Source organism: Phytophthora sojae, assembly GCF_000149755.1.
Source record: "Phytophthora sojae unplaced genomic scaffold PHYSOscaffold_2, whole genome shotgun sequence".
In the NCBI taxonomy this organism is placed as follows: domain Eukaryota; phylum Oomycota; class Peronosporomycetes; order Peronosporales; family Peronosporaceae; genus Phytophthora; species Phytophthora sojae.
Window position 1 is genome coordinate 11,273,299 of NW_009258116.1, and position 23,663 is coordinate 11,296,961.

General features: G+C 56.6%; 11 protein-coding genes across 11 annotated transcripts; 2 read left to right on the forward strand and 9 right to left on the reverse strand.

Moving 5' to 3' along the window:
• Window positions 1–1,706: 1,706 nt before the first annotated feature.
• On the reverse strand, window positions 1,707–1,862 carry PHYSODRAFT_437996 (hypothetical protein; the record flags this gene model as incomplete). The annotated part of the gene is made up of 1 exon (XM_009523367.1): window positions 1,707–1,862. A coding segment is annotated over one exon (156 nt), but the record flags the coding sequence as incomplete, so codon positions are not given.
• Window positions 1,863–1,946: 84 nt separating this feature from the next.
• Window positions 1,947–2,354, reverse strand: PHYSODRAFT_478292 (hypothetical protein; the record flags this gene model as incomplete). The annotated part of the gene is made up of 1 exon (XM_009523368.1): window positions 1,947–2,354. A coding segment is annotated over one exon (408 nt), but the record flags the coding sequence as incomplete, so codon positions are not given.
• A 2,500-nt stretch (window positions 2,355–4,854) lies between these two features.
• PHYSODRAFT_436177 (hypothetical protein) lies at window positions 4,855–5,265 on the reverse strand (the record flags this gene model as incomplete). Its single annotated transcript, XM_009523369.1, has 1 exon — window positions 4,855–5,265. A coding segment is annotated over one exon (411 nt), but the record flags the coding sequence as incomplete, so codon positions are not given.
• A 4,100-nt stretch (window positions 5,266–9,365) lies between these two features.
• Window positions 9,366–9,797, reverse strand: PHYSODRAFT_482594 (hypothetical protein; the record flags this gene model as incomplete). The annotated part of the gene is made up of 1 exon (XM_009523370.1): window positions 9,366–9,797. A coding segment is annotated over one exon (432 nt), but the record flags the coding sequence as incomplete, so codon positions are not given.
• On the reverse strand, window positions 9,789–10,106 carry PHYSODRAFT_436512 (hypothetical protein; the record flags this gene model as incomplete). Its single annotated transcript, XM_009523371.1, has 1 exon — window positions 9,789–10,106. A coding segment is annotated over one exon (318 nt), but the record flags the coding sequence as incomplete, so codon positions are not given.
• Window positions 10,107–10,391: 285 nt separating this feature from the next.
• PHYSODRAFT_434107 (hypothetical protein) lies at window positions 10,392–10,784 on the reverse strand (the record flags this gene model as incomplete). Its single annotated transcript, XM_009523372.1, has 1 exon — window positions 10,392–10,784. A coding segment is annotated over one exon (393 nt), but the record flags the coding sequence as incomplete, so codon positions are not given.
• Window positions 10,785–12,789: 2,005 nt separating this feature from the next.
• On the reverse strand, window positions 12,790–14,479 carry PHYSODRAFT_297677 (hypothetical protein; the record flags this gene model as incomplete). The annotated part of the gene is made up of 5 exons (XM_009523373.1): window positions 12,790–13,064; window positions 13,121–13,568; window positions 13,636–13,672; window positions 13,736–14,003; window positions 14,458–14,479. 5 exons carry the CDS (start codon window positions 14,477–14,479, stop codon window positions 12,790–12,792), a joined length of 1,050 nt encoding a protein of 349 aa, XP_009521668.1.
• Window positions 14,480–14,792: 313 nt separating this feature from the next.
• PHYSODRAFT_327292 (hypothetical protein) lies at window positions 14,793–17,069 on the forward strand (the record flags this gene model as incomplete). The annotated part of the gene is made up of 6 exons (XM_009523374.1): window positions 14,793–15,082; window positions 15,103–15,724; window positions 15,811–15,911; window positions 15,999–16,086; window positions 16,159–16,395; window positions 16,473–17,069. 6 exons carry the CDS (start codon window positions 14,793–14,795, stop codon window positions 17,067–17,069), a joined length of 1,935 nt encoding a protein of 644 aa, XP_009521669.1.
• A 577-nt stretch (window positions 17,070–17,646) lies between these two features.
• On the forward strand, window positions 17,647–19,248 carry PHYSODRAFT_350316 (hypothetical protein; the record flags this gene model as incomplete). Its single annotated transcript, XM_009523375.1, has 1 exon — window positions 17,647–19,248. The coding sequence occupies exon 1, from the start codon at window positions 17,659–17,661 to the stop codon at window positions 19,246–19,248; it is 1,590 nt and encodes a 529-aa protein (XP_009521670.1). The 5' UTR covers window positions 17,647–17,658.
• A 79-nt stretch (window positions 19,249–19,327) lies between these two features.
• Window positions 19,328–21,133, reverse strand: PHYSODRAFT_555949 (hypothetical protein; the record flags this gene model as incomplete). The annotated part of the gene is made up of 2 exons (XM_009523376.1): window positions 19,328–20,146; window positions 20,258–21,133. The coding sequence occupies 2 exons, from the start codon at window positions 21,131–21,133 to the stop codon at window positions 19,346–19,348; spliced, it is 1,677 nt and encodes a 558-aa protein (XP_009521671.1). The 3' UTR covers window positions 19,328–19,345.
• An 835-nt stretch (window positions 21,134–21,968) lies between these two features.
• PHYSODRAFT_345158 (hypothetical protein) lies at window positions 21,969–23,631 on the reverse strand (the record flags this gene model as incomplete). Its single annotated transcript, XM_009523377.1, has 3 exons — window positions 21,969–22,474; window positions 22,553–22,582; window positions 22,811–23,631. 3 exons carry the CDS (start codon window positions 23,629–23,631, stop codon window positions 22,096–22,098), a joined length of 1,230 nt encoding a protein of 409 aa, XP_009521672.1. The 3' UTR covers window positions 21,969–22,095.
• Between the last annotated feature and the right edge of the window lie 32 nt (window positions 23,632–23,663).

Below are 23,663 nucleotides of genomic sequence, written 5' to 3' on the forward strand. Positions count from 1 at the left end.
ATCCTCTCGTCGATTCGACTCCGCCACCGCAAGGTCTATCAACGCACGAGCAAGCCCCCAAGGAAGGACAAGGACGGCTGGCAGACGGTGTGACTGTAGGGTCGGATGGGGTCATGCCCGAGCCGAGCGACAGGTTTCGAGAAGCGTTGAGCTGGAGTGCCCGTGCAGCTCAGGCGCTGCAGGAACTCCGAGCCCGAGAGAAGGTGTTGAAAGATGGTTACGCCGCTGTCGCCGCAGCGCCGCTCTTCGCCAGTTCAGCCGCCATCCGTTCACGCTCAGCACGCCGCTCTCGACGCGCCTTGGTGTGATCGAGCCGCTTTCGTCACTTGTGGAGCTGCTGCTCCATCTCCTGCTTCGTCGCCTCGTCACGCGCTTGCTGCCGGGCCTTCACCAGCAGTACTCGCCCTTGTTCCTTGTCACGCACGCGCAGCTCCGCCTTCAGCGTGTTGTCCGTCACGCTGTTGGTGTCCCCACTGCTCGTGTCTCCCGCACTCATCTCGTCCGCGGGGCCCTTCGAGCCCTTCGTACTCGTAGCCGCCCGCGTTGACCGATCCACTGACCGCTCGAACGCCGCCAGCGCTGCGGCCAGCTGCGCGTCCACCTTCTTCCGTAGTTCTTCCTCGTCCGGCTTGCCGTCGATCCGACCGCCATCCGTCGTCCTCAACTTGCCGTAGTCGATCACCACGCGCTTCCCTTCCGCGCACTGGACCACCATCGCGTTCACCGCCCCACCGTCGTGGTCCGCCACCGCGGCGCAGCTGCATGTCGCCTCCGTGGTGCTCTTCGCGTCCTTCGCCGACGGCTTCTCATCACCGCCCTCCGCGTTGTCCGCGAACTGCACGCGCTTCTTCGTCGACGCTCCGCTGTTGCTGTCCTTGGCGTTGGGCTTGGAGGCCACCGCCACTTGCCGTTCGGCGTCATCACCAGTCTTAAGCCGCTCATTCCGTATTCGCTGAGTCCAGCGCTTCTCGCGCCATCCCCAGTTCCGCTCGTACCGTCGGTCTCTCCACCGCGCTCGCGCGCGTCATTCTCCGCCGCGCCATCCCCAGACTCGAAGCGCCATCGTTGTCCTCGACGTCCTCGACGTCGTCGGGGTCGTCCGCGTTCTCGACCACGGTCTTCGTCTCGACCGCCATCTCGTCGCCGTCCTTGCCGTTCCACGAACGGCTTCCTCGCCGTCTTACCCGGTCCTGTGCCTGCGAGCCGTAAGGCCGGGGCCCTTACGCTCGCGGGCCGTTTCCCGACTCCTCCGTAGTGTTCTCCTTCGCGTCAGCGGCCGTGTTCACGCCGCTGGTGTTGCGATCCGCTGTCTTCACCTCGCAGTACCGCACAAAGTGCCCAGTGCGTCCGCAGTAGTAGCACTCCGTGCCCGGCCGAGGCGTGAACTCGCGCCGTGGCTGCGCTTGCCGCTGCCGATAACGCTTCTGGTTTATCATCCTGCCCTCACGCGTCGCAAGCGCGGGGTTGGACAGCCCGCCACTCGCTCCATCGCCGCCGTACTTGCCCTCAACCTTGAGCGTCTTGGCCGCTTGCTTAGTGTTCTGGTCCACAGCCGTTGCTGGCCGTTTTCCCCTCGTCCCGTACTGGTCACTGCTGGCCGTTCGAAATTTCGAACCGTCTCCCAAACTGCCACGTGTACCCACTGGTGTACCCACCGTTCCCGCGGGCACCAGCTGGAACCCTGGCGGTACCGCCTTCCACCACTCGGTCGCACTGGCTCCTCCAGAGCTCACCTGCCTGCCCTCCGTGTCGTACCTAGGCGGGCTCGCTGCCGTGCCCCACATGGGCCCGTAGCCAGTCACCACACTCCCGTAGTTCCCTGCCAGCCCAGACTGTTCCTGGCCGCCGGCTCTCTTCGCGGCCCCCTGCACGGGCCCGCGTCCGCTCGACGTCTCGCGCTCATCCCAGCGCTCCATCGCCGTCTCCAACCCGACACCATACCCCTCGCCATACTCGCCGATGTGGGGCACCACCAGGCTCACTGCTTCATCCAGCGTCTGAGGCCTGTGGCCTCGCACATGGGTCGCGCCCTCGGGGCTGCTCATCCCCTTCAAGAAGGCGTTCACCAGCCAATCTTCTCCGACGTCGCCGCGCTCGCCGATCTCGCGCAGCGACTGCGCGTACTCAATCAACCGCTCTCCTCTCATCTGTTGTCTCGCGTTGAGTAGGTCGACCACCTCTGGCCCGGTGCGTTGCGTCATGTACTTGGCGCGCAGCATTCCGGCCAGGGTGCTGATGTTCTCCTCGTCTTCCGGCACGGCCTCCAGCACCGTAGCGAACCAGCGCTGCGCCTCGCCTTCGCGGTGCGAGGCGACCTTGTGGTATAGCTGCTTTTCTTGCCACGTGACGCCCATCGACACAGCCTGGCGCCTGACCTCCGCGCGCACCGTCTTGAGCCACATCGTCACGGGCATGGAGTCGTCCAATCCCTTGAACTTCTTCAACTTCAGCGCTTTGGCCTTCTCGCGGACGATGATCGGCCGCTGAGGAGCACTCTCACGCGACGGACCATGCCCACGCGATGCCGCCGCCGCTGCTGGACGTGGTTGAGGTGGAGGTGGTGGTGCGTGTCCCGCTCCGGCACCGCCACTCCCCTTCAAGTCCGCCGTCCTCTCCTCCATCGTCGTGTCCGCGTTCGTGTTCGTGTCCGTGTTGGTCTGCTGACCAGCCGTACTCGTGTTCTCGCGACAGCTGCCACCGCCGCTCGAACCGTCGCCTTGTCCAGCTGGAGGGTCGCCATCTTGACCTCCGCCAAGGTCGCGTTGTCCAGCACCGCCTGCTGCCACGGGCGTGTTGCCCGTCGGACGGCGTATCTCCTCCGTACTCAGCGTCACCGTGGCGCCGTCTTCCGTTTCCAAAGTCGTCACCGTCGTCGGTTGCTGGGGAAGCCGCTGTTGCTTCGCCGCCTCCGTCGCCGCTCGCTCCGCCGACGCAGCTCGGCGTTGAGCGCGTTCGTCACGTGCCATCATTCCCTCGGTCGTCATTCCGTCGCTAGTTCTCTGTTACCGTAATACAAAGATCGTTAGCCCATCGTACACTTCTCGTCTCCTTATCGTTTCCGTTTCCTCTCTTTCCGCCACGGGCTCAGCCCACTGAAGCCAAGCCGCCAGCGCCACTCATGGACACTGCCCGGAAGGCTCCTGTCATGACCACCATGCCGTTATCTCCACTCCGGGTGTCCTTCTTCTTACACCGCGTCGGAGGGAGATCGTTAACACAAGCTGCTCACCTAAGCACCTAGGGAGCGTCTCGGTAAGCAGGGTCTCTTCCAGTGCGAGGCCGTTCAGTGTCGACCAGACGTTACTGGCCTGCACGCATGGCTAGGATAGGGATGGCTAGGAGGAAACGTTATAAGCACTAGTGGTCGGGTAGCCCCACTAGCTGTTCCCAGCTCATAAAGCCCGGTTATATACAGCAGGCAGCAAGAGCCCTTCGCACACTGGCACATGCGAGCTCCGCACCACTCGGCCGAGGTGCTCCAACACCACAGCCCCTGTGGTCTCTCTCCACAGTCCTGCCGCCCTACCCTAACACTGCCCTCATCTGTGCACTGGCCTACCACTGCCATACCTTCGCTATTGCCGTCGCTTTGGCCGACGCTCTTCGTCGCTGCTCCAAAGACCGGAAACCCGTGCGTTCGGCGCAACTCGTGTATATTAGTCTTGACTCTCCACAATCCTGTGAAAACCGCAACTGAGGGTCGAGTCGGCCGACCGCCGCTCGGTATCCTCCTACTCAATCCTATCCCCGCTGTATCTACTCCTACGCACGGGCGCCTGCCTACCTACTGGACTTCTCCCTCTTCGACTCCTTCTCCGTGCTCGTGGCCTCACAGCCTCACGTTCCTGTCTTTGACCTCGCCTCTCCTCACTCGTATACTCCCTCGCCTTTGTCCCGTCGTGTCGCCCCACGCCCTGCGATCTTCTGTCGTCGCCATCGCCAACTTCAACCTCCCACTACTTGCTGAGCGACCGCCTTCAGCCGGTGGCACTAGTCCACTGGCTTACCCTCTTCACCACACGCCTCCTGTCGTACATCAGACCCGATCTGGCCGATGTCCACCACACTACTCGTCCGTCAAGCCGATCACCAGCGCGCGATCGTCTGGTGCTGCCTGTTCGTGGCCCTTCGTCACATGACAGGCCATCCAACTACAAATCATTTAACTCGCTCCATATAGCGATAGATAAAATAATCCAGCGCAGTTTGGTTCAACCAAGCACCAGTCTGCAAGCTATCCAAATCCACAGGGTAAACGTGCACTGTTCGGGGGTGATCGTCATCTTCGAGATCGGTCCACACTATCAGAGGATCATTTTTTGACATGCGCTTTCTGAAAAACCGATTCGGTGGGTCCACATCGTCATCATTCACGTCACTTTCCTCCGCAATGCTTGGCTCATACGCGCTATCTTCATCATCTGCCGCATTACCAGCCGGTTGCGCTTTTCCGCTGGTTGCGTGTGGCTTTGAATTTGTCGTGGCGGATCGCTGCTTTCCTTCGAGCAACCGGGGGCGTTTGCGAGATGTAATAGTGGTAGGTTTTGATTGAGCCGAGGGTGATATCTGAGCATCGTTGCTGCTATTAGCTGCGCCCTCAGCAACCGATCCATTGAGTCTCTCGACAGACGCCCCTGCCTGACACACCGTAGTTGATGTAGCCGATGCATCACTTGACGCAGCAGGCGAGCCTGGACTAGCTTGCAAAGTTCGCACCGAGGGAACTTTTCCTAGCCAATATAACTCCTGCAAGTTATTGGTGCTGCTGGTCGTGTAGTTTTCCCTGCCCTCGTGCATGGCCTTGAAGTCTGGGTTAACTTGAATGGTATCACGCACGTAGTTGCTCAGTGCTGAGTTAGCGGCAGCTGCGCTAGTCTGCGTTTCATGAAGCGCGCCATCCGCCTCTTCATCAGAGTGCATAGTCAGCTGTGTTCGTGCAGCTTGCATATACGCTGTCACGTCACGGATGATTCCCACAACACGAGCTCTTGAATCGGGGGATAAACTTGCTGCAATTTGGGCGCCCATACATTCTACTACTGCCACCGAACGTGACACAACTCGGCTAACGTCCTTCGTTCGGACTGCGTGCGCAAGCGCTGTCACTTCGGCCACGAACGCAGCCCGCAGCAGCTCGTCCTGGTAGCTCTTAAATTCATCAACTTGTTCTCGACACTGAGTGTCGACGGGTGTCCGTGTCGTAGCTGGTGCTACCGGAGCCTCTTCCTGCAGTATCAGAGGCGTAGCGATGTCGGCTCGCACCATTCGAGGATAGCGCCGGCGATCCTGCCGGCCATCTGCGAAGCCCAGCGGGTTGTCGTCCAGCAAAAAGGTAGCGCCAGGGTTCTTCTGTATGTAATCCTGCCGAATCTCCGCTGTCTCCCCCTCCCAGCGCTTCTTCAGAGCCCTTCCAGCCCGCGTTCACAGCCAATTCTCTGCCGCCCTGTTGGCACCTGGCTGCGCTTGAGAGGCTTGTTCTTACGCGAAGCGTGCAGCGCTGTCCGAGATTTCGGTGCCTTTGTCGCCTGCGTAGGCCCAGAAGCCTCTGTGGCAGCGCATGTTGTTTCTTGAGCGACGAGGGAAGTTGAGGGAGACTTCTGAAGCAATGAGCTGTAAAGGACTTGCGCGTGCTACTGACCTATTATTGGCTAAAAAGGGGCAATGGCTGTTATTTGCCTGGGGTCTTCGACTGGATACTTGTCGACGTCCCGGACTCACTGTGCGGAAGGGTAGATAACCCATCATCATCATTGCTGTCGTTGCGAGCCTAAAACAACGCTTCCACGCGCACAATCATTTTTCCTGGACGATGTGAATGAAGGCGATCCCAACAATACCTTCTTGTGGGTAAGGCGACATATAGCCGATGAATTGCGGAGGAAAATGTGGTGAGCCTCAAATTCTAGCGCCAGGAGCCCTCGCTAGCTTCATTATAAGGAGCGGTGGCGAGCTGTAAAAATTGCAGCAAGAAGCGCCGATCACGCACTTGAATTTGCTACCTGCAGCACAGGAATCGGGTTATTTGCTCACGAGATATTATGACGACCAATGCACTTGAGAAAGCAAATTGAATTCTGAGAGCAACGCAAAACATGAAAGCGGCGCTAGCTATCCCTCCGCACCCTGCTGCTAGCCCCTCTTGGCGACCTACTGGGTACCTTGGTGTCTTGCGATCCAGCCATGCACCTTGAAGTCCAGCCATCGTGCTGGGCACCGGAGCTTCTTGTTTGATACCGTTTGAGTCTTGGGATTCTGCCAGATTCCCCTTTACCTTGCTAGCGTCCTGAGTAGAATCTTGAGGGACTGGATCGCATCCTGGCGCCAGGCTGCCACCAGTCGCTGGGTGTGTTTGAAGATTCACAGCGCCACACCGCCCACCAAAACACAGTCCAGCACAATTGTCGACACATGTAGACGAACTCGTCTACTGCTGTGACGCAGCTTGGAGACCGCACAGACCCCGTAGCTCCGCGTCGTCTTGGCTCGCAGCATACTCCTTCACCTTAGTCGGGATGTCTGCTAACATAACGTCGAGCGGTTCCCATGAGTCTTCAATGGACTCGAGCTCAACCCATGAAATCAGCAGCTCGTGTTGACGGGACGTCTCGTTGAACCGGTGTTGGAGGATGGTTTCAACGCCGAGCACAATGCCCTGCTTGGTAATATGTTCCACTAGCTCCTCCGAGAGCTCCAGGCTGGGGTCGTGGTAGAATTTCAAGCGAGATCCATGGACTTCATGAACCGCTCGCGTCAGCAAGTGACGTATCAGGAACGAGTGCGACTTGACCTCCTCCGCTTGAAAAGGTCCGACCCACCGGACTAGGAGCTTGCCGCTCTCCAGTCGCGCGTCCACGCCAGACCAGAGGACGAAATCGCCAGCAGAAAAATTGCAGATGTCCCCTTTCTTTTGAGTTTGTTGATACAGTCGGCGCCTCTCCTTGCGATCAACCGCGTCCATGTGCATCAAGTGAAAAATTGCACGGAGTTGGTGCAGGAACGCCTCCACGTTGCTCAGGTCGACGTGCTGCAACTGCGAATCGCTATCAGGAAGCAAACAGGTGTCCAGCGGTGTCGTGACCGGAAGACCCGTGAACAGCTCCATTGGCGCCTTATTGCCAAGTGAAGCAACAGCGCTCTGGTTCAGATTTGCCTGTACAATTGGCAACAGGAACTCCCAAGTGTGTGTGTCCAGCTCCAATTCCAGCAGTAACGCACGGACGACTTGCAACAAGTCTCGATTGATCCGTTCAACGGTGCCGTTGATCCAGGGTGAATACACAGGCACGAAACTTTGCATCCCACGAAGCCGCGTGGCCAGCTCAGCCATCACTAGACTCTTGAAATCGCTTCCATTATCGGAGACCCACTTCGCTGGGAGGCCATACCGCTTGTGCCAGTCCAAAATGGCGGTGACAGCGACATCACTGGTTGGAGAATCACAGGCAATCATCACAGAAGTGAGTTAGCTCGTCTTTGAGAACGAGTACATACTTCGTACTTCCATAGCTGTCTCCCATTGAGATATAGTCCATGTGTAGCACCTCATTTCGCTTGGTAGCCGTCGCTGTCTCTGACCAGGGACGCTGCACCAGCTTCCCTCCCTTGATGTGCTTGCAGAGAAGACATCCGTTGACAAATCGTGTCACGACTTCGCGGACGTTGTCAATGGCATACGAGCCCTGAAGCTGGTTCAACATCACCTGGACCCCTAGGTGAGCTTGAATACCACAATGAGCTACAACCAGCACACGAGTCAGCAAATCCTTCGCCTGGCGGGGAATCCACACCTTGCCGTCGACATACTGAAGACCTTCTCGTTCTTCCGACGAAGCTGGTAGTGCACGGTAGTAACGTTGTTGAGCTTCACGGACAGCTTCTGGAGATGGCCACTCAAAATCATCGTCTTGCAGAGGACGCAACTGACTAGGTGATGCTTGGCTCCTAGTCCTCATAGCCTTGGCCTTCACCACAACCTCTACGTCCTCGCGCACTGGCCACCTCGACACCTAATCAGCCCAGCGGTTATCCTCGCCACGCACGTGCTCAATCTCATAGCGAGTCCCAGCGCGCTTCAATGACCAGCGCTGCAATTTGCCCCGAACGTGCTTCTTGAGATCGCTGCTCGGGCAAAATATCTGGATCAGATTGGCGTGGTCCGTAAAAATACGGTATCCGAGTGGCCGATGAAGTAAGTGCTCGAGCTCCGTTGCTGCGTAGACAACTGGGTAGGCTTCTTTCTCCACTACAGACCAATGCAATTGTGATCCCTTGAAAGAACCACCTTTGCAAACAAGCAGTTCGTGACTCTGCTCGTGTATCGGGACGCCATCCTTCCAGTCCTTCACTTGGGTCAGGATAACAGCCCATCCGCTCGCTGAAGCATCCGAGCTGAGGCACACCACGGCATCGTCATCAGGAAACGAAAGTGCTGCTGAGCTCGCAAGCCGCTTCAAAAACGCTTTGTACTGCTCAACCTCATCTTCACTCCACGAAATCTCCACGCCAGCCGCTTGGCGCTTACGACGACTCAGTCCCTGCATCGCTGCATCGAACTTAGCTTGCAACGGAGCCACAGCCCGTCCATAGTCAACGACCGAGTCTCTTAGCCAGTTTGCAGCACATAGGAAACGCTGAAGCTCAGCAGCGTTGAGAGGCAGCGGCAATGACACCAACGACTCAACGCGAGCCGGGTCATGCGTCACTCCATTCCCATCAATAATCTTGCCGCACCAGGTCACCTCTTGCTGATAAAGACAGCTCTTCGTCACGTTCAGCTTCAGATTCAGCTCTTGCAGGCGCGCGAAAAACTTCTCGAGGACCTCCAGATACTCTTCAAAGGTCGACGCAAACAGAATAACATCATCCACGTACACGAGCAAATGGTCATTGATTAGATCAGCAAAGGCCTCTTGCATGGTGGACTGGAAGTGCAGCGCCGAGTCCACTCCTCCCTGTGGAACGCGAGTTGGCGTGAACACGCCCTCATCCGTCTGAATGCTGAAATATTCACGACTGTCTTCATGTAGCGGTAGCTGCCAGAACCCCTTGAACATGTTGAACAACTTGCCGATGACCTTCGCCCCTTTGACACGACTCAAGACGACGGACAGGTTCGGCACGCTGGCAGCAATCGGCACTGTAATGCTGTTCAGGCGACGATAATCCGAAGTGACACGGAATTCCTCACCACCAGCCTTCTGCACAGGGACGACTGCGCTTGACCAGCGACTACCATTATTTGGGTAGGCATACCCGCTGGCAACCAACCCCCTCATGTAGTTGCTGGTGTACGAACTGGCGAAAGGCGAATAACGCCGAGGCTTGCAGCGGATAGGCTGTGCCCCTTCCTCCAGCGTAACGCGGTATGGCTTCACTCTCGCAGGTTCATCTGCTCCCAGACGCGAACGCCACATATCTTTGTAGTCCAGCACTATGCGCCTCAGAGCCGGCATCTCTTCTTCCGGAAAGCCGTTTGCACCCGCCGTATTGAGCAGACCGTTGACAAACTCAGTCATCTCGGCGTCGGAGTCACGGCCGATCTCAGGATCACCACGGATATCATCTCCGTCATCACCATCGAGACCACCTCCACTTGCCAACTGTTCCATTTGGCGATCCACGTCGATGCCAAGCGAGACCAGCGCTGGGTTTCCCAGCTCTTCATCATCATCGAGAATTACACAGTGAACCCTGCGAAGATGAACAGGTCCAGCCGCCGTACTCAACACGACGTCCACGTCACAGCACGTGTTGCAGGCAAGGAGATCCCCTCCAACTCGCTCCAGGAACACTGGCATCTCCATCGCAGTGGTGACCACCGGCGATCCACATGCCGCGAGGTCCCGAACAGCACTGGCTGACAGCACATTGACCTCGGAGCCTGTGTCCGCCCGATACGGCAACTCCACCAAGTCGTTGACCACCACTTGGTGGTGACCAGGGATACGCCGAACACGAGCAGCCTTGACCTTGGCCACCTTCGATTCACGCAGACGCTGGTAGCACTGCTGCTTCTGCTCCTCCGTAGCAGTTGGACAAAAGCGAACAAGGTGGGGCCCCTTGCAGTAGAGGCACCCGTCTTTTGGCGGCGCTTGGTGGGTCTTGGCCGAGTTGTTCACACCGGGCCTGCTGCTCGGCGACCTCGAGGTTTCCAGCTTCGGCTCCGCCTTCCTGTTGTCCGGCTTCGGTGTCGCTCGGCCTCCGTCCGGTTTCAGAGGCTGCTTGCGGTCAGCTTTCTCTTCGCGCTTCATCAGGTGATACCGCTGCTGCATCTTGGCACGGGTGAGAATCAGCTGATGCAACGCAATGTTGTCCGTCTTGGCCTCACGATGCTGGAGCGAGACCAACCGCTTGATCTCGGTTTTTAGCATGGCCGGCGACAGGTTTTCGACAATCAACTTGCAGCGATTCTTCATGCGGTCGCGGTAGTCAGGTCGGTCCGTACCACCGGCCGCGAGCATGGACGCAAACCCGTGCTCCTCGATGAACTGGTCAAAGTCGACGAAGTATTTGGCGACCCTTGCCTCCACATCCTGCTCCTTCAAGTCCATTCTCAGGTGGGTCTTAAAGAAGTCGAAGATGTCCGGGATGTACCAGTTCATCACCTCGGCGACTCGCTCCTTGATCTTGTCCATGATCTCTTGGTCACCGATCGTGTCGCGGTCCTGTCGGAACACGTAGCGGGCCAGGTAGTCGAGCAGCTTTGGCTTCACAGAAGCGCGCACACTCCGCAGCACCGAGGCCACTGGCTCTTGGCTGATGCGGCAGCGCTCTTCAATCGCCTCACGATAGCGGCGGCGCTCACGCAGCCACTTGACGAGCGATTCTTGGTCCCATGACGCGAGCTCAGCCGCGCTGATCAGCTACACGGGCGGCGGGATCGTCACCTCGACGTCCCCGTCGGCGTCGACGCGGAAACTCGGCATCCGTGGCTTGAGTCTTCTCCCACTTGAAGAGCGGTCCCGGGTCGACTCTTGGTCCAGCTGGAAACTTGGCACTCGCCCAAGTTAACTTTATGACGACCAATGCACTTGAGAAAGCAAATTGAATTCTGAGAGCAACGCAAAACATGAAAGCGGCGCTGCTAGCCCCTCTTGGCGACCTACTGGGTACCTTGGTGTCTTGCGATCCAGCCATGCACCTTGAAGTCCAGCCATCGTGCTGGGCACCGGAGCTTCTTGTTTGATACCGTTTGAGTCTTGGGATTCTGCCAGATTCCCCTTTACCTTGCTAGCGTCCTGAGTAGAATCTTGAGGGACTGGATCGCATCCTGGCGCCAGGCTGCCACCAGTCGCTGGGTGTGTTTGAAGATTCACAGCGCCACAGATATCGGGAAATGAAAATTTACTGCATAGTTTCGTGAAACAGAGAAGCAGGCACATTTGGTATTTCCGATTTCCAGAAGGATGTTTCGAACTTCTTCCGGACTGGAAAACTGTTGTATCTCCTCCAAAATATCACGTTCAATCACGTCCAGCTTCCCCGCCTCCAGGCACAAACACTCGCGAGCTACACCCCCAAACTTATTGAATCTTTCCGCGATAACGGCATCGTCCATACGGAGGTCGAGAAGAGCTGCAGCTTCTTGAAGCTCCTCAAGCGTCCAAAGTGGCATGTAATAATCGCAAACAGGTTTTTTGGAAATCTTTTGCCAGCCTTCGTTTGGACTTGTAAACACGATCATCTGGTGTCGCGTAGTCATCGCACAGGTATAGAAGCTTCTTCTTGGTTTCATCCGCTGCTACCTCCAGCTCTTCGTATTGGGAAAACTTATACAGCTTCGTCTTGGTGCCATCTTCGGAGAGAATTCCTCTGCGGAAGCTGAAGTTCTCGAAGGCCGCCGCGACTACCCATGTGTCGGTTAACTCAACTCGAAATCGGTCATAGCAGTACGCGTAGAAGACAGACTTGCCGATTCCTGGTGTCCCTGTTATCGTCACGCATCTCTTGTTTTCTGCCAAGAGTTTCGTGTCTGGAAATACACTTCGTAGCAGTCGCGCACGTAGAACTTCTCGCCAACGTATTGAACCACCAATGGCACTGCCGGCATCCTCTGTATCTTGGGTGAAGTGTTTGGTGTAGCTTCCTCCGCCGGTGATGCTGGCACAGCGGGTTTCTCTTCAACCGGAGCCTTTTCTTCTGCAGTATTGAGCCCAGGAATGGGGTCTAACAGCCTCTGTTTGCGTGGATGCTCCGGTTGCAGCGGGGGAGTCGGGGAGCGCTTACTCATTGTTCAGAACAATTTGTTCTTGGCTCACCTAAAAGCGATTTGTACAGACTATTATAAATGATGAGGGTTAATTACGATCTACTTCTGCAAGGCGTTTGCATTAGCTCCTTCCACGTGCGTGCATTTTTTTAGTGCCAAGATATGCAGCGTCCAAATACTGCAGTAGTGATCAATCTATTTGTATATTGTATTGCCGCTTGATGTTGTAGAGCTTGACTTGGGAATAATGGACAAGAAGCTGGTGAGCAAGCGTCAGCTCGGCCACTCTGTTGTCCGTCTTAAGCTCGGAGATCCGGCGCAAGTTCGAGGTGGTGTATACCTACGTGTAAATAGCTGTGGATATATATTGGACCATACAATGGACTGTCCATCATGGACACCAAGAACGACAGATACTGCGACAGCAGGACCCCAAGTCGGTTTTGGATACCAGACGCATGATATTAATGCGAGGTCTGTGGTGACTAGAGCTTCGCTCAGTTGTGAACGAAAGAGGAAGAAGTTTAAATATGACGCCGATTTTTTTTCTTGTTGTCGCGTTCTGGGTCCGGATACAACATTCACTTGTGCACCGCAAAGCAGTTCGGAGTCATTTGAATGGTCGACTCGACGTCGGTGAAGCGCAGCAAGAACTTGCTGCAGATTTCGTCCGTGTGGTGGCCACCGTCCATCATCCGGAGCACGTCCTGTTCCAGCTGATTCGCCTTGCTCGCCATTGCACGCTTAGTGGACGATATCGAGGACACGTTGCCTCCAGCGCCGTTGGAGCCCGCGCCGTTCCCGCTTCCCCCGCCTGGCGCTCCACTTCCTTCACCAGGCTGAGTCGACGTTGGCGCTGCGCTGATGGGATTCATCCCAGACAACGACGGGGAGTTTGTCGACAACGCATACGGACGACCTGCTGGCCTCCTTGTTGCTGCTGCGGCTGCTGTGGTGCTTGGTTCGGTTGCTGCTGCGGCTGCTGTGGTGCTTGGTTCGGTTGCTGCTGCTGCGGACTAGACCCGGGCAGGTTGCGTTCGATGCAGATGGGGTACCGATGCACGCGCCTCAGGAAACCATGGATGAGACCAAAGGTGATGAATCGCCGCACGTCGATAAGCGAGAGGGACTCGGAATACACGACGCAGAAATCGCTCATGCGCAAACTCGGCTGGACGGAGCAATACAGGGCGAAGATGCGAGCGAACGACGGGGGCGCATGGCCGGATTTGGCGATGTACACGGCACACTCTGCTTGGAGCTTGGTGTCGTTCGCGAGTACTGCGATCTTCGGCGTGTTGGTGTAAATGTTCGAGTGCAGGAAAATGTCGATCAGCGTGACGCAGCCGTAGTAGAGAAGCTGTCGAACGCATTTCTTCACAATAGCTATTTCGACCTCTGCCTCCAGACTGATCCGCTTCACGTACCGGACGCCGTCGATGAACGGCACAATCTGCTGCAGCGCTAAATCCCATTCAGCTATTGGAACACATAATCGTTGTGCCTCTCAGTTCATGAACGCAATACCATAAATCCTCGACATGCTCAAATAACGCGCCGCTGTTCTCGAGCAGAGCGCGCAGGTCGCGAATCGCAACTGGCGCCTGGTACTCGAACACAGGCGCCGGATCTTGCAGCGTTGGGAGCAACTTCAAATTGATGATGTTGGCCGTGTCCACCGGGATAGTGCACTCGCCATGCAGCGTCAGGTCGCGCAAAATCTGAGGCAAGATCGAGCCCAGCAGCTCCTTTTTGTCCGAGTTGTAAAGGAAGCCGCTCTCCTTCTCCACCCCCTCTACCAGAGCACCCAACTACGAAGTGCAACACAAAACCACATAAATTTCATTATCCTCCACTCAACGACGGCTTCACCGACTGCAAGCGACCAACCTTTCGTAGAATCGGTCGGTACGGTGCGGTCTCCACATGCTCGTCAAACACAAAAAGTATTCAATCAGGTTTCTGTTTCGAATTGTAGATTGATGCGATGGTCTGAATTGCAACTCTAATATACTTCTTGACGTGATGCTTAGACCCAAATGGTCGACACCACACTTGATCTATATGTATTTGGAGAGAGGGGACGTCGGCCTGCAGTGGAGATCCCACTGCAGGGTGTAGGCCCCCTAAAGTAACTCAACGGAGCGACCGTGGTGCTTCTCTATTACAAAGTGTGAGTTCACAACGACCAATGGTCGCCTCGCAGCGATTTCGTTTATAGCTTAAAAATCTATGAAGCCATCAACAACCATCGCCCGTTTCGATAGACATGTTTGCTTGTTACAAGCGCGCTATGATTTAAAAAAATATGTTCATTACCTATTCGTACAAGTGTCTACCGGTGCTTTTTTGTGCAATTTATAGCTTCGTGACTTAACGTAAAAAGAGACAACGGCAAACAAAATGTTGCTAACGCGCCATTGAGTTATCGAGATAATCGACCTTAAAGTTGACCGACTGAAAATCGTACCTAACCGAAGTTTTGAGAAACGGGCCGTTTTGCAAATTCAAAAATTTGAACAGGGTGTATCGACGGTTGCAATCGTAGATCCCAACGCATTGTCAAACGCTCTTGCAAACAACGATGCAGACACAGAAGCCCGCCGCCTCGCCCCCGCCGCCGCCGCCACTCGCTGGCGCTACACCTCCCGCTCCCAGTCAAGGTGAAGCAGGTGAGCAGCAGCGCCCCGTGACCATGCCGACCGTACTGCTGCTGTCTGCGGCAGCGGTGACGGAGCCAGTGACTCTCCGTGTGAAGACCATGATCGGCGGTGGGAGTGCGGATCCTGAGCCCAGCCCGAGCAGAGAGCTTGATGATAGTGGCGACGATGACTTCTCCCAGACGTCAAGCGGCGACGACGACGATGAAGAGGCGTTGACGGCTGAGGCGCCAGCACCGAGGAATCGGAGGAGGACTTAAGTAACTTTTTGTTCGACACCGACCTCAACGCCCAAGTCACGGAGATAATCCAGTGGGACCCGTGCGAGAACCGCTGCGTGCACGGCAGGGCCAAGGAGTTGGAGTCTCTACTGTGCTCGCTGCCGCAGATGTCGAAGCCGGAGAAGAATACCAGCCTGTATACTCTCCTGGCTGTGCTCATGCAAGTGCCAGTCGACCGCAAGCGAGGAAGCGGCAACCGTGAACGATTCAACTACTATCTTCCTTTTGTTGGGCAAGTGTGCCGCCCCATCTTCGCTCGCTGCTACGGTGTCGTACTCATGACTCTACAGCGCTACAAAAGAAGAATCCGCGATGGCAACATGGCCATGAAGGACCACGGAAACAAATTCAACAAAAACGCGTCGCAAGTGGACGTGGTCTGGTTGGTCAAGTGGTTCACCAGCTTTGCGGAGGAGGTTGGCGAGGTCGTCCCTGTGTGCGTCCGTATGCAAAAGAAAATCGACGGGAGCGTCCAGAAATACTACAGCAGCGACAAGTACACGCTGCTCCTGGCACACTTTACCTGGGAGGCAATTTGGGATGAAATGCACAAGTTTGTGGAGTCTGAGCTTAGGGTGCGTGAACCCGCAAGAGCCACGATGCGGAAGCTGCTGACGCTACACTGCCCTACGATTCGGATCCGACCCCCCCCCGAAGCAAGGTATGTGATGTATGCGCTATTTACCACGGAATGCGCGGAGGCGTCACGGCTGACAAGACGGAGGCACTCAGCCGCCATACTGAATCGGCTCGGCTCATGCGGTAAGTTTTGTATGGGGACGTAAGCAACATGTTGATTTACTTGGTATATTTAACATGGAGTTTGGTAACAATTTAAATTACTTACAGGCTCGAATACAAGTGTGACAAGACTTTCTGCTCGAGCGGCCACGCAGTCATTGGCATGGACTACTCGCAGAACCTGACTATCCCCACCGTAGCCAACACGCCATCCCAATGGTATTTTAGCTCTCTGCTGTCAGTGAGATGCTTCGGTTTTTACTACGAGAACGACGGTGTGCAGACGAACTACATCTACGATGAGAGCACCAGCAGCAAGGGCAGCGACCAACTCAACTCAATGCTGGCCCATTTTATCGAGACAAAGCTCGTGCCGTCTGGCAAAACCAAGCTGACTGAGTACTCCGACAACTGCTCGGGCCAGAACAAGAACAACTACGTGATCAAGTTATTGCTGACCCTTGTGGACATGGGCATTTTCGAGCATGTGGACTTCAAATTTTTCGTAAAGGGGCATACGAAGAATTCGTGTGACCGTGGCTTTGGCCACATTCGAAATCCGCTGAGTGCTGGACGATGCAGCACGTTATTGATGCAGTCAACGCAGCTGCGGCAAACTCCGTGACTGTGCATGTTCCATGGGGCAGCAAGCTCTTCAAGTCGTGCAAACCAGTGCTGACTGAGTTGTACAAGTGGCTCCATCGTATGCAGCAGTACCAGATCTTTTCGATTGACGGTTCCAAGCCGGGTGTTGTGGCGTGCAAGAAGGGCCCAAATTCGGATGCAGAGGAGCAGGACTTACGTCGAAACATCGATGGCATTTTGACGGCAAAGGAGAAGGTGGCACGAATCATGACATACCACATTGAAATCCTGCCACCCCACCTATCAATGCCGAGAAAGAAAAAGCAGATGTACAAGTCCATTAGGCCGTATGTCCCGGACGAGTTCCAGAACGACCCGTTGTACGCGAAGCCAAGTGAGGATGAAGGAGCTGCAGCTAAAACGAAGAAGCAAGCTCGCTTAACGCATCGTGCTGCAATGGCAGCGGCCGCCAAGAAGAACCAAGAAGGACGTGGAATGGCTGCCCAAAAGAAGAGAGCAGCACCCAGCAAGAAAGCTTTTGCTAACTCCAAGAAGCGCAAGTCTTCAGCGACGCCTGAAGCTGATGATGAGTAGGCGAGAGCGTGTAGTGCATCATTTTATTACCTATGTCCACTGGTGAATCAAAATATTACTTAGTGACTTGATCCAAATTTCGGGAAAATATTCAAAAATATACCCCGTGATTTGTACTGGATCCGAAAAAAATGTTATTTTAGCTATGTTATACTTGTTTTTAGATAAATCTAAAACCACCACTGGATTCCTCGCGTATTTTTACCCTATAAACGCAAATAAAAAATTGAGATCGCGACGCAAAAAATTGAGTTATTTTTTCTCCCGCTTCGTTCTCAGCTTCATGTAGATCAATCTGGCTGTGGAATAGCTCAAACGAAAGCTAAGATAGCCCTCTTTCGAATGGTGTGCCTAAATCGCGATTCGTACTTAGGTTTATAAGTAATTTTTTGTTTGCCGTCGTCTCAAATACAAGTAATATTTGATGGGCGTACTATTCGGTGGTGTACGATATATTTTCCTTTCAAAAATATATAATGTATCTTTATTTTACCGACTCGGATGGTTTTTTGCCGAAAACCGTATGAAATCCAGAACCCGGATAGTATGCTTAATTTTTCAGGACTCCACAACACATCAGCAAGCCAACATGAAGACGCCGCTCGTCGCGCTGCTTCTGCTGCTCTCCATGCTTCATGGAGCCCTCGCAGCGTTCACCGAGCAGTTGGCGTTGCGTCCCCTCCCTGCCATCAACCAGGTTCTAGGCCGCTTCGATTTCTCAGTGGACGAGGACTCTGGCCGCGCCGCAGCGTCGCTCTTCCCCAACGTGTTCCGCCAGATCCTCGAGAAACACGACGCCGAGTCGTTGCACCTCACCTTCTCCGTCGGCAGATACGCGGATTGGCGCTACGGCTCAGCGCAAATCTTCAACCGGTCCGGGCTCTCCCACGCGCCCTTCGGCACGCGGCTGCAGGTGGCGCTTCGAGGCGACGCGGACATCCAGCAGCGCTGGCGAGGGATCACGTCGGAGCTGGGCGGCATCTTCTCCGCCTCATTGAACCAGATGGATGAGACGGTCGTCACGGAGCCACTACCAGGTTCATCACCGCAGGAGTTGGGCGCCTTCCCTTCGACAAACACTGACCCTGCGCTCGTGTTCCTGCACGGGTCATTGGCGCGTGAGGAACTCTGCACTGAAAACTTGACGCCCTGGCTCAAAATGCTGCCGTGTCGAGCGGTGTCTGGCCTTGGGGCTCTTATTGACCCTATTAACGCGCTGTCGGGGGAGTACCTGTCGCTATCGCTGTTTGCGGCGAGATCTCAGGACGGCACGTGGTCGCTTCAGCAACACTTGACAACGGTGCAGAGCCCCAGTAAGCACAACAAGGCGCGCTGGAGTCTGGGCTCCTTGTTTTTTGCGAACGAGCAACCCGCGGATATCAGTGCGTGCCCGCTTGCTGAAGAAAGCGTAATTCACACGGAAGACATGAAGGCATCGGGTATTGCGACCACTGACCTTCGTGTGGAACCTGTGTCGCTTACTACTCCGTGGTTCGACGACTGGAAAGCTGCAGCTGAGAAAGCCTCCTCCAAAAGCAGTTACAAGGCCCAAGAAGATATGGTGTCGGCTCATCGTTTCGTCACTGGCTACGGCCAGGTGAGTGGCGGATTCGCAGTGCAGCTCAAGAACAACCACCCTACTTGTGGCATGCGTGTTACCTACCACGACGTCATCCCGTGGTTTCTGCGCGTATACTTCCACACGTTTCGCGCGGCCGCCGGTGGCAGTGAGCAGAAGGCGCAGGAGCTGATTCAATCGTTCAACTTTGTGCCAGCTGAGTTGCGTGGCCGTCCCAACCAGTTGCGTCTTGAAGTGTTCCTGCCTGCGAACACAACGTTGGTGTTCTCGCTCCAGATGGAAAAGGCATTCCTGCGCTTATCGGAGCATCCGCCTGATGCCAATCGTGGCTTTGACGTTGCCTCGGGTGTTGCTACATTCGATCTGCTGTCTGGTGCTCAGGAAGCGGCGGTATGTGGCGAGGATCCTGACTTCAGTACAACACTGTTCACAGAACCACTACTTGTGCCGCTGCCAACGCCCGATTTCAGTATGCCGTACAATGTTATCACGATGACTTCGACAGTGGTGGCCTTCTTCGTGGGGACAATGCTGAACGCACTGCTGCGTAAGGCTCCCCGCCTGAAGCAAATGATGACAAGCAGCTCAACCGTGAAGTAAACACAAACACGATACCGTTCGCATACGTTATTCATCTCCTCAAAGAGCCGCATTTGATCTATCTGCATTAGAATACTATAGGTGCCACATGCATTGCTTACACGACGCTCTTAAACACTGGTTGATGCGAGGTCGCCGTTGCCGTTGTCTGTTGCTTTCCGTTGTAGTGCCCGGTAATGGTCGCCCTATAGTTTCGACCCGATTCGATAGCACCGCACGTGAGGCAGAAGAAAGCCCAAACACTCCAAAGCAGCACGATGCGGAAGCCGATACGGTACGTGCAGGCAGCGTTGCATGATCCAACACTTCCGAGACCGCTGGTATCCGCATCTGCGTCTGCACTTGGGTCGATGATAAAATTCATGATCAGGCCGGGGACATAGTTAGATGCCGCGTACCCGAACAGATTGTAGCTCGCGTACGCCACCGACGAGGCCAGCGGGCGCAGCCGTGGTGGCGCGGCTGAAATCACAATTCCTGAGCAGGCTGGAAGGATGCTGCCTCCGCAGAAGAGCATGAGCCACAGGAACACCGCGATGTAGAACGTGTTATGCACGTACGACACTGGCAACGCGGCCAGGCAACCAGCACCACCCAGCACCATACACACACGCAGAGCTTGCATTTGGTGGTACGGGCCCGAGTACCCGCCGAACTGATCGATGAGCCAGCCGCCAAAGAACACGCCCATGATCGGACCAGTGCCGCTTACAAGTAGATACGAGAGATGAATCTCGTACATCGAGTCCTCCGTGTTGGTCTCCAAATACAACGTCGTCCAGAACTGAACGCCCGCAACCACGAAGAAGAGCCCCGACAGCCCCATGACAATAAACACGTACACCTTGTGCTGCAGCAACAGCCAGAGATTGCTCCACCTGGAGTTGCTCTCCTCCAACTCGTGCGATTTCAACGATCGCAAGCTGTAGCCGTCCGACACACTGCTGTCCCCTGGGGGCCCCATCAGAACAATTTCATCATCATTCGTAGTTGGCATGCTCTGCTCGACGCTGGTATCTTCATCCTCATCTGCGTCCACAATGACGATGGAGCGGCGACGAGTGGCGCGTAGTCGAATGTGTTCCCGCGGAACGAAGAAGATCAGGATTGACAGCGGCATGATCAGTGCAAACTGGGTGAGGAACGGCCAGCGCCAGCAGTAGATTCCGTGGCAAAGCCTCATCGAGGCTTCGTCGGCGCCGTCTACGAGATCGGAGTTCGCATTGATCCCCAGCGCTGCCTTTGACAAAGCGGTCACCACACCTTGCAATGAGGTCGCGGCCGCCTCGGGTCCTTCTGACGCCAGCCAGATCGTAACCGAGCCCGCAAAGTAGCCTAGCGTAATGCCGACGGGCACAGCGCCTTGTAGATAGCTCATCCAGGTACCGCGCTTCGCCTTGGGCGCGTAGTCGTGCACCCATAGCGGCGAGTACACGCAGCTGAAGGCTTGAGTCAACCCGACGAAGCCGCGCAGCAAGATCAGCAGCGACTTGGAGTACCAGGCCGTAGTCGGCGCGCAAGCGAGGCCCAGCACCGCGAGGTTGTTGACCACAAGCGAGACGCCGAGCAGTTGGCGCGGGTCGAAGCGGCGGAAGAGCGTGCTGCACCAGGGGGAGGCCAGCGAGATGGAGATGTACACAATGGCGCCCAGCAGCCCTTGCTCTTGCGGACTTAGTCGGAACGTGAGCGTGAACTGCTGCAGCAGCGACGGCACGGCGCCCGCCTCCAGGTACATGAACACCTGCGTCAGCACGAGGAACTTGAACAGGTACTCGGTCGAGTCGCGGCGCGGCCTGGTCGGAAGCAGCGGCGACGACGGCGGCGAGTCCACGGCCCCGTAGCCGGTGGAGCTGGAATGGACGCGCGACTTGGCGGTGGCGGTCATGGCGGAGCAGGGCGCGCGGGCGGGGGGCGAGAACAATGACCCCCGGGGAGGGCTCAACTCGAGCTCGTGGGTCCATCTGTTTCTGATTCATTGGGATCCAATCACAGCCAATCGCAGTCAACTTCAGCATCAACGGGGAAACGGCCGCGAGTAATGTAGCCATCTGGTCCACCCTTCCAGCCTTTACTGTACAGTACATGTACACATACTGCCGCCGTTCGTCGACAGGCATTTGTGTGGCCGGACGACTCGAGGCTCGAGCACCGGAGCCAAGTGAAACGCACATTGAGCGTGCTGCCTCGTTAGCGTTAGCGCACCGATGCATCCTTACAGCGTGTAAACTTCTTGTGTACGAGATCCGCCACTCGAACGGCCGCCTCCATTACGACCAGCGTTCGTGTCACGTTCGCCGCGACGGCCGCGATGCAGGAGTTCGCTCTGAGACAGCATCGTCGCTCCCCTGAAAAATTCTTCGGGGCCGTAGAATTCGCTTTGCTGCACGCGCTCGGCGAGCGTCGCTCGCTCGCGTCGCCGACGAGTCGACGAGTGCAGTCAGCGAAACGATATGTCGGAAGCTGAAGTTCCGGGATAGACGTCAGTGCTCGTGGCTGGACACACGCTAGTCAGCGCCTCAGCGGTGTACATGTAGCAAGGGTGCAGTATGTAGACTCAACATTGGCACTAGCATGTTGTGTCAACCAAGACCACGTTGAACATGTGATGTCAACCCAGCGACCGGCGATGCTGGCACAACTCGGCAAGGCTGCAGTCGAGAGCGCCCAGCGGCAACAACAAGCATGCGGAGCATGCCAACAACGCCCTCAACAAACGCGTTGTTCCCATTTATCTATTTATCAATCGTATTCTACAGCTCTTGAAACATTACGCATGGGGAGGCACGCTAGCTGGGAAGGTGTTGGTGGTGGCGGCGGCGATCGCCATGACCGATCGCACTTGGTCTATCAGTGCTTGGCGGCGCGCAGGACGCGGGCTTCACGCTGGTGCGCGTTGGCGAGACGCGCCTGGGCGCGTTGGCGCTGGAACAGGATGTAGTCCTGGGTCTCCAGCTCGTCTTCCGTGTCTTCGCCCTCGGAGCAGTCGTCGTTCTCGTCCACGAGTCCGCAGGCGTAGAAGTCCCAGAGCGGGTTGGCAGGCGCCGTGCTCTGGCTCGCAGACTCGGCCACCCGGCGCTGCAGCGCATTCGGGCCCTTGGCCGCGCTCACCGTCGTCGACATGGCAGGAATCGGCGGCCGCTGGGGCCTAGAGTCGCGGGGCGGGGCCGTGCACTGCAGGAGGCAAATCTGGAAGTGTTGCTGCTGCCGCGCCAGCTTCCGCCGCGGCCTCTCGCAGCGCAAACCGCATACTCGGGCCCATCTCGGCCACCCGTAGTTACAGTCCTGCGACAACTCAAGTGCGTACGTTGCTGCGCGATTTTTGTCGAGCGCCGCGCTGCAGCACCGCCAAGCCGCGTGCTGACCAAGATGATCGGAGACTTGCGGCAAGTCTCCCTCCGGGCACCTTTGTAGGCAAGAAGCGCCTCGCCTCGGCTCGTTTCAGTCGCCTGGCCGGCCTGGGCGGCACACGAAAGTTTGGGCGTAATTTTCAGGGGCGCACAAGCCCCAGCGCTCGCGAGGTTGTTGGGCTAATTATTGGCGTGAATTATTAAGCTCCACCTACACGAACACGAGGCTGTACGAGTCGTCCACGACCACGAGCGCCTCGCGGATGCCGCCCGAGCGCGGCGGCATCTCCGTCTGCTGCTGACCGCCCTTGCCGCGCTTGCCCTTGCTCATCTTGCGCTGGACGCCGTCCACGAGCTCGCGAGCGTCCTTGGCGAGCTGCTCGTTGCGCGCGATCTTGACGTCCACGAACTGCCGGTTCTCCAGGTCCAGCGCCATCGTGATCGGGCGTCTTGCACTGCTGCTACTGCTGCCAGTGTCGTCGCCCTCCTCCTCGCGGCGCTGGCCCACCTGCTCCTCGTCGTAGAAGTACTGCTCGGCGTCAAGAACGCGCGTGCGCTGGGCGCCGGTTTCGTCGAGCCGCACCAGCTCCTCCATGTGCTGCTGCGCGGCGTGGTCTGCTGTCGCCGCGTCCGCCTCGTAGTGCAGCTCCGAGTCGCAGAAGGCGCAGCGGCGCCCGCCATTGTACTCAATGCGGCCGCAACGCAGGCAGTTGATGATAAGCGCGTTGTTCAACAGCGCCGCCGCCTTCTTGCCCTTCTTGCTGGGCTTAAAGCGCGAGTTCACGGCTGTGGGGCGAGGCACCAGCCCCTCCGTCTCCTTGGGGGCAGCCGGCGGCGGCGCCGGGGCGAACAGCCGCGTGCCGATATGCTCCGCGCGCGCGGCGGGGATGCCCAGCAGCTCGACGAGGTAGCTGGACGCCTCCTGCTTGGAGCGGAAGGTGCTGGTGATGTAGGCCACGATCTCGTCCACCTCCGCGAAGCCCAGAGCGCTCACCAGCTCCGTCTTGAGCCACGCCTTCGTCTCAGTGTCCGCCATCCTGTTTCGTCTTCAGTAGTGTATTGTATTGG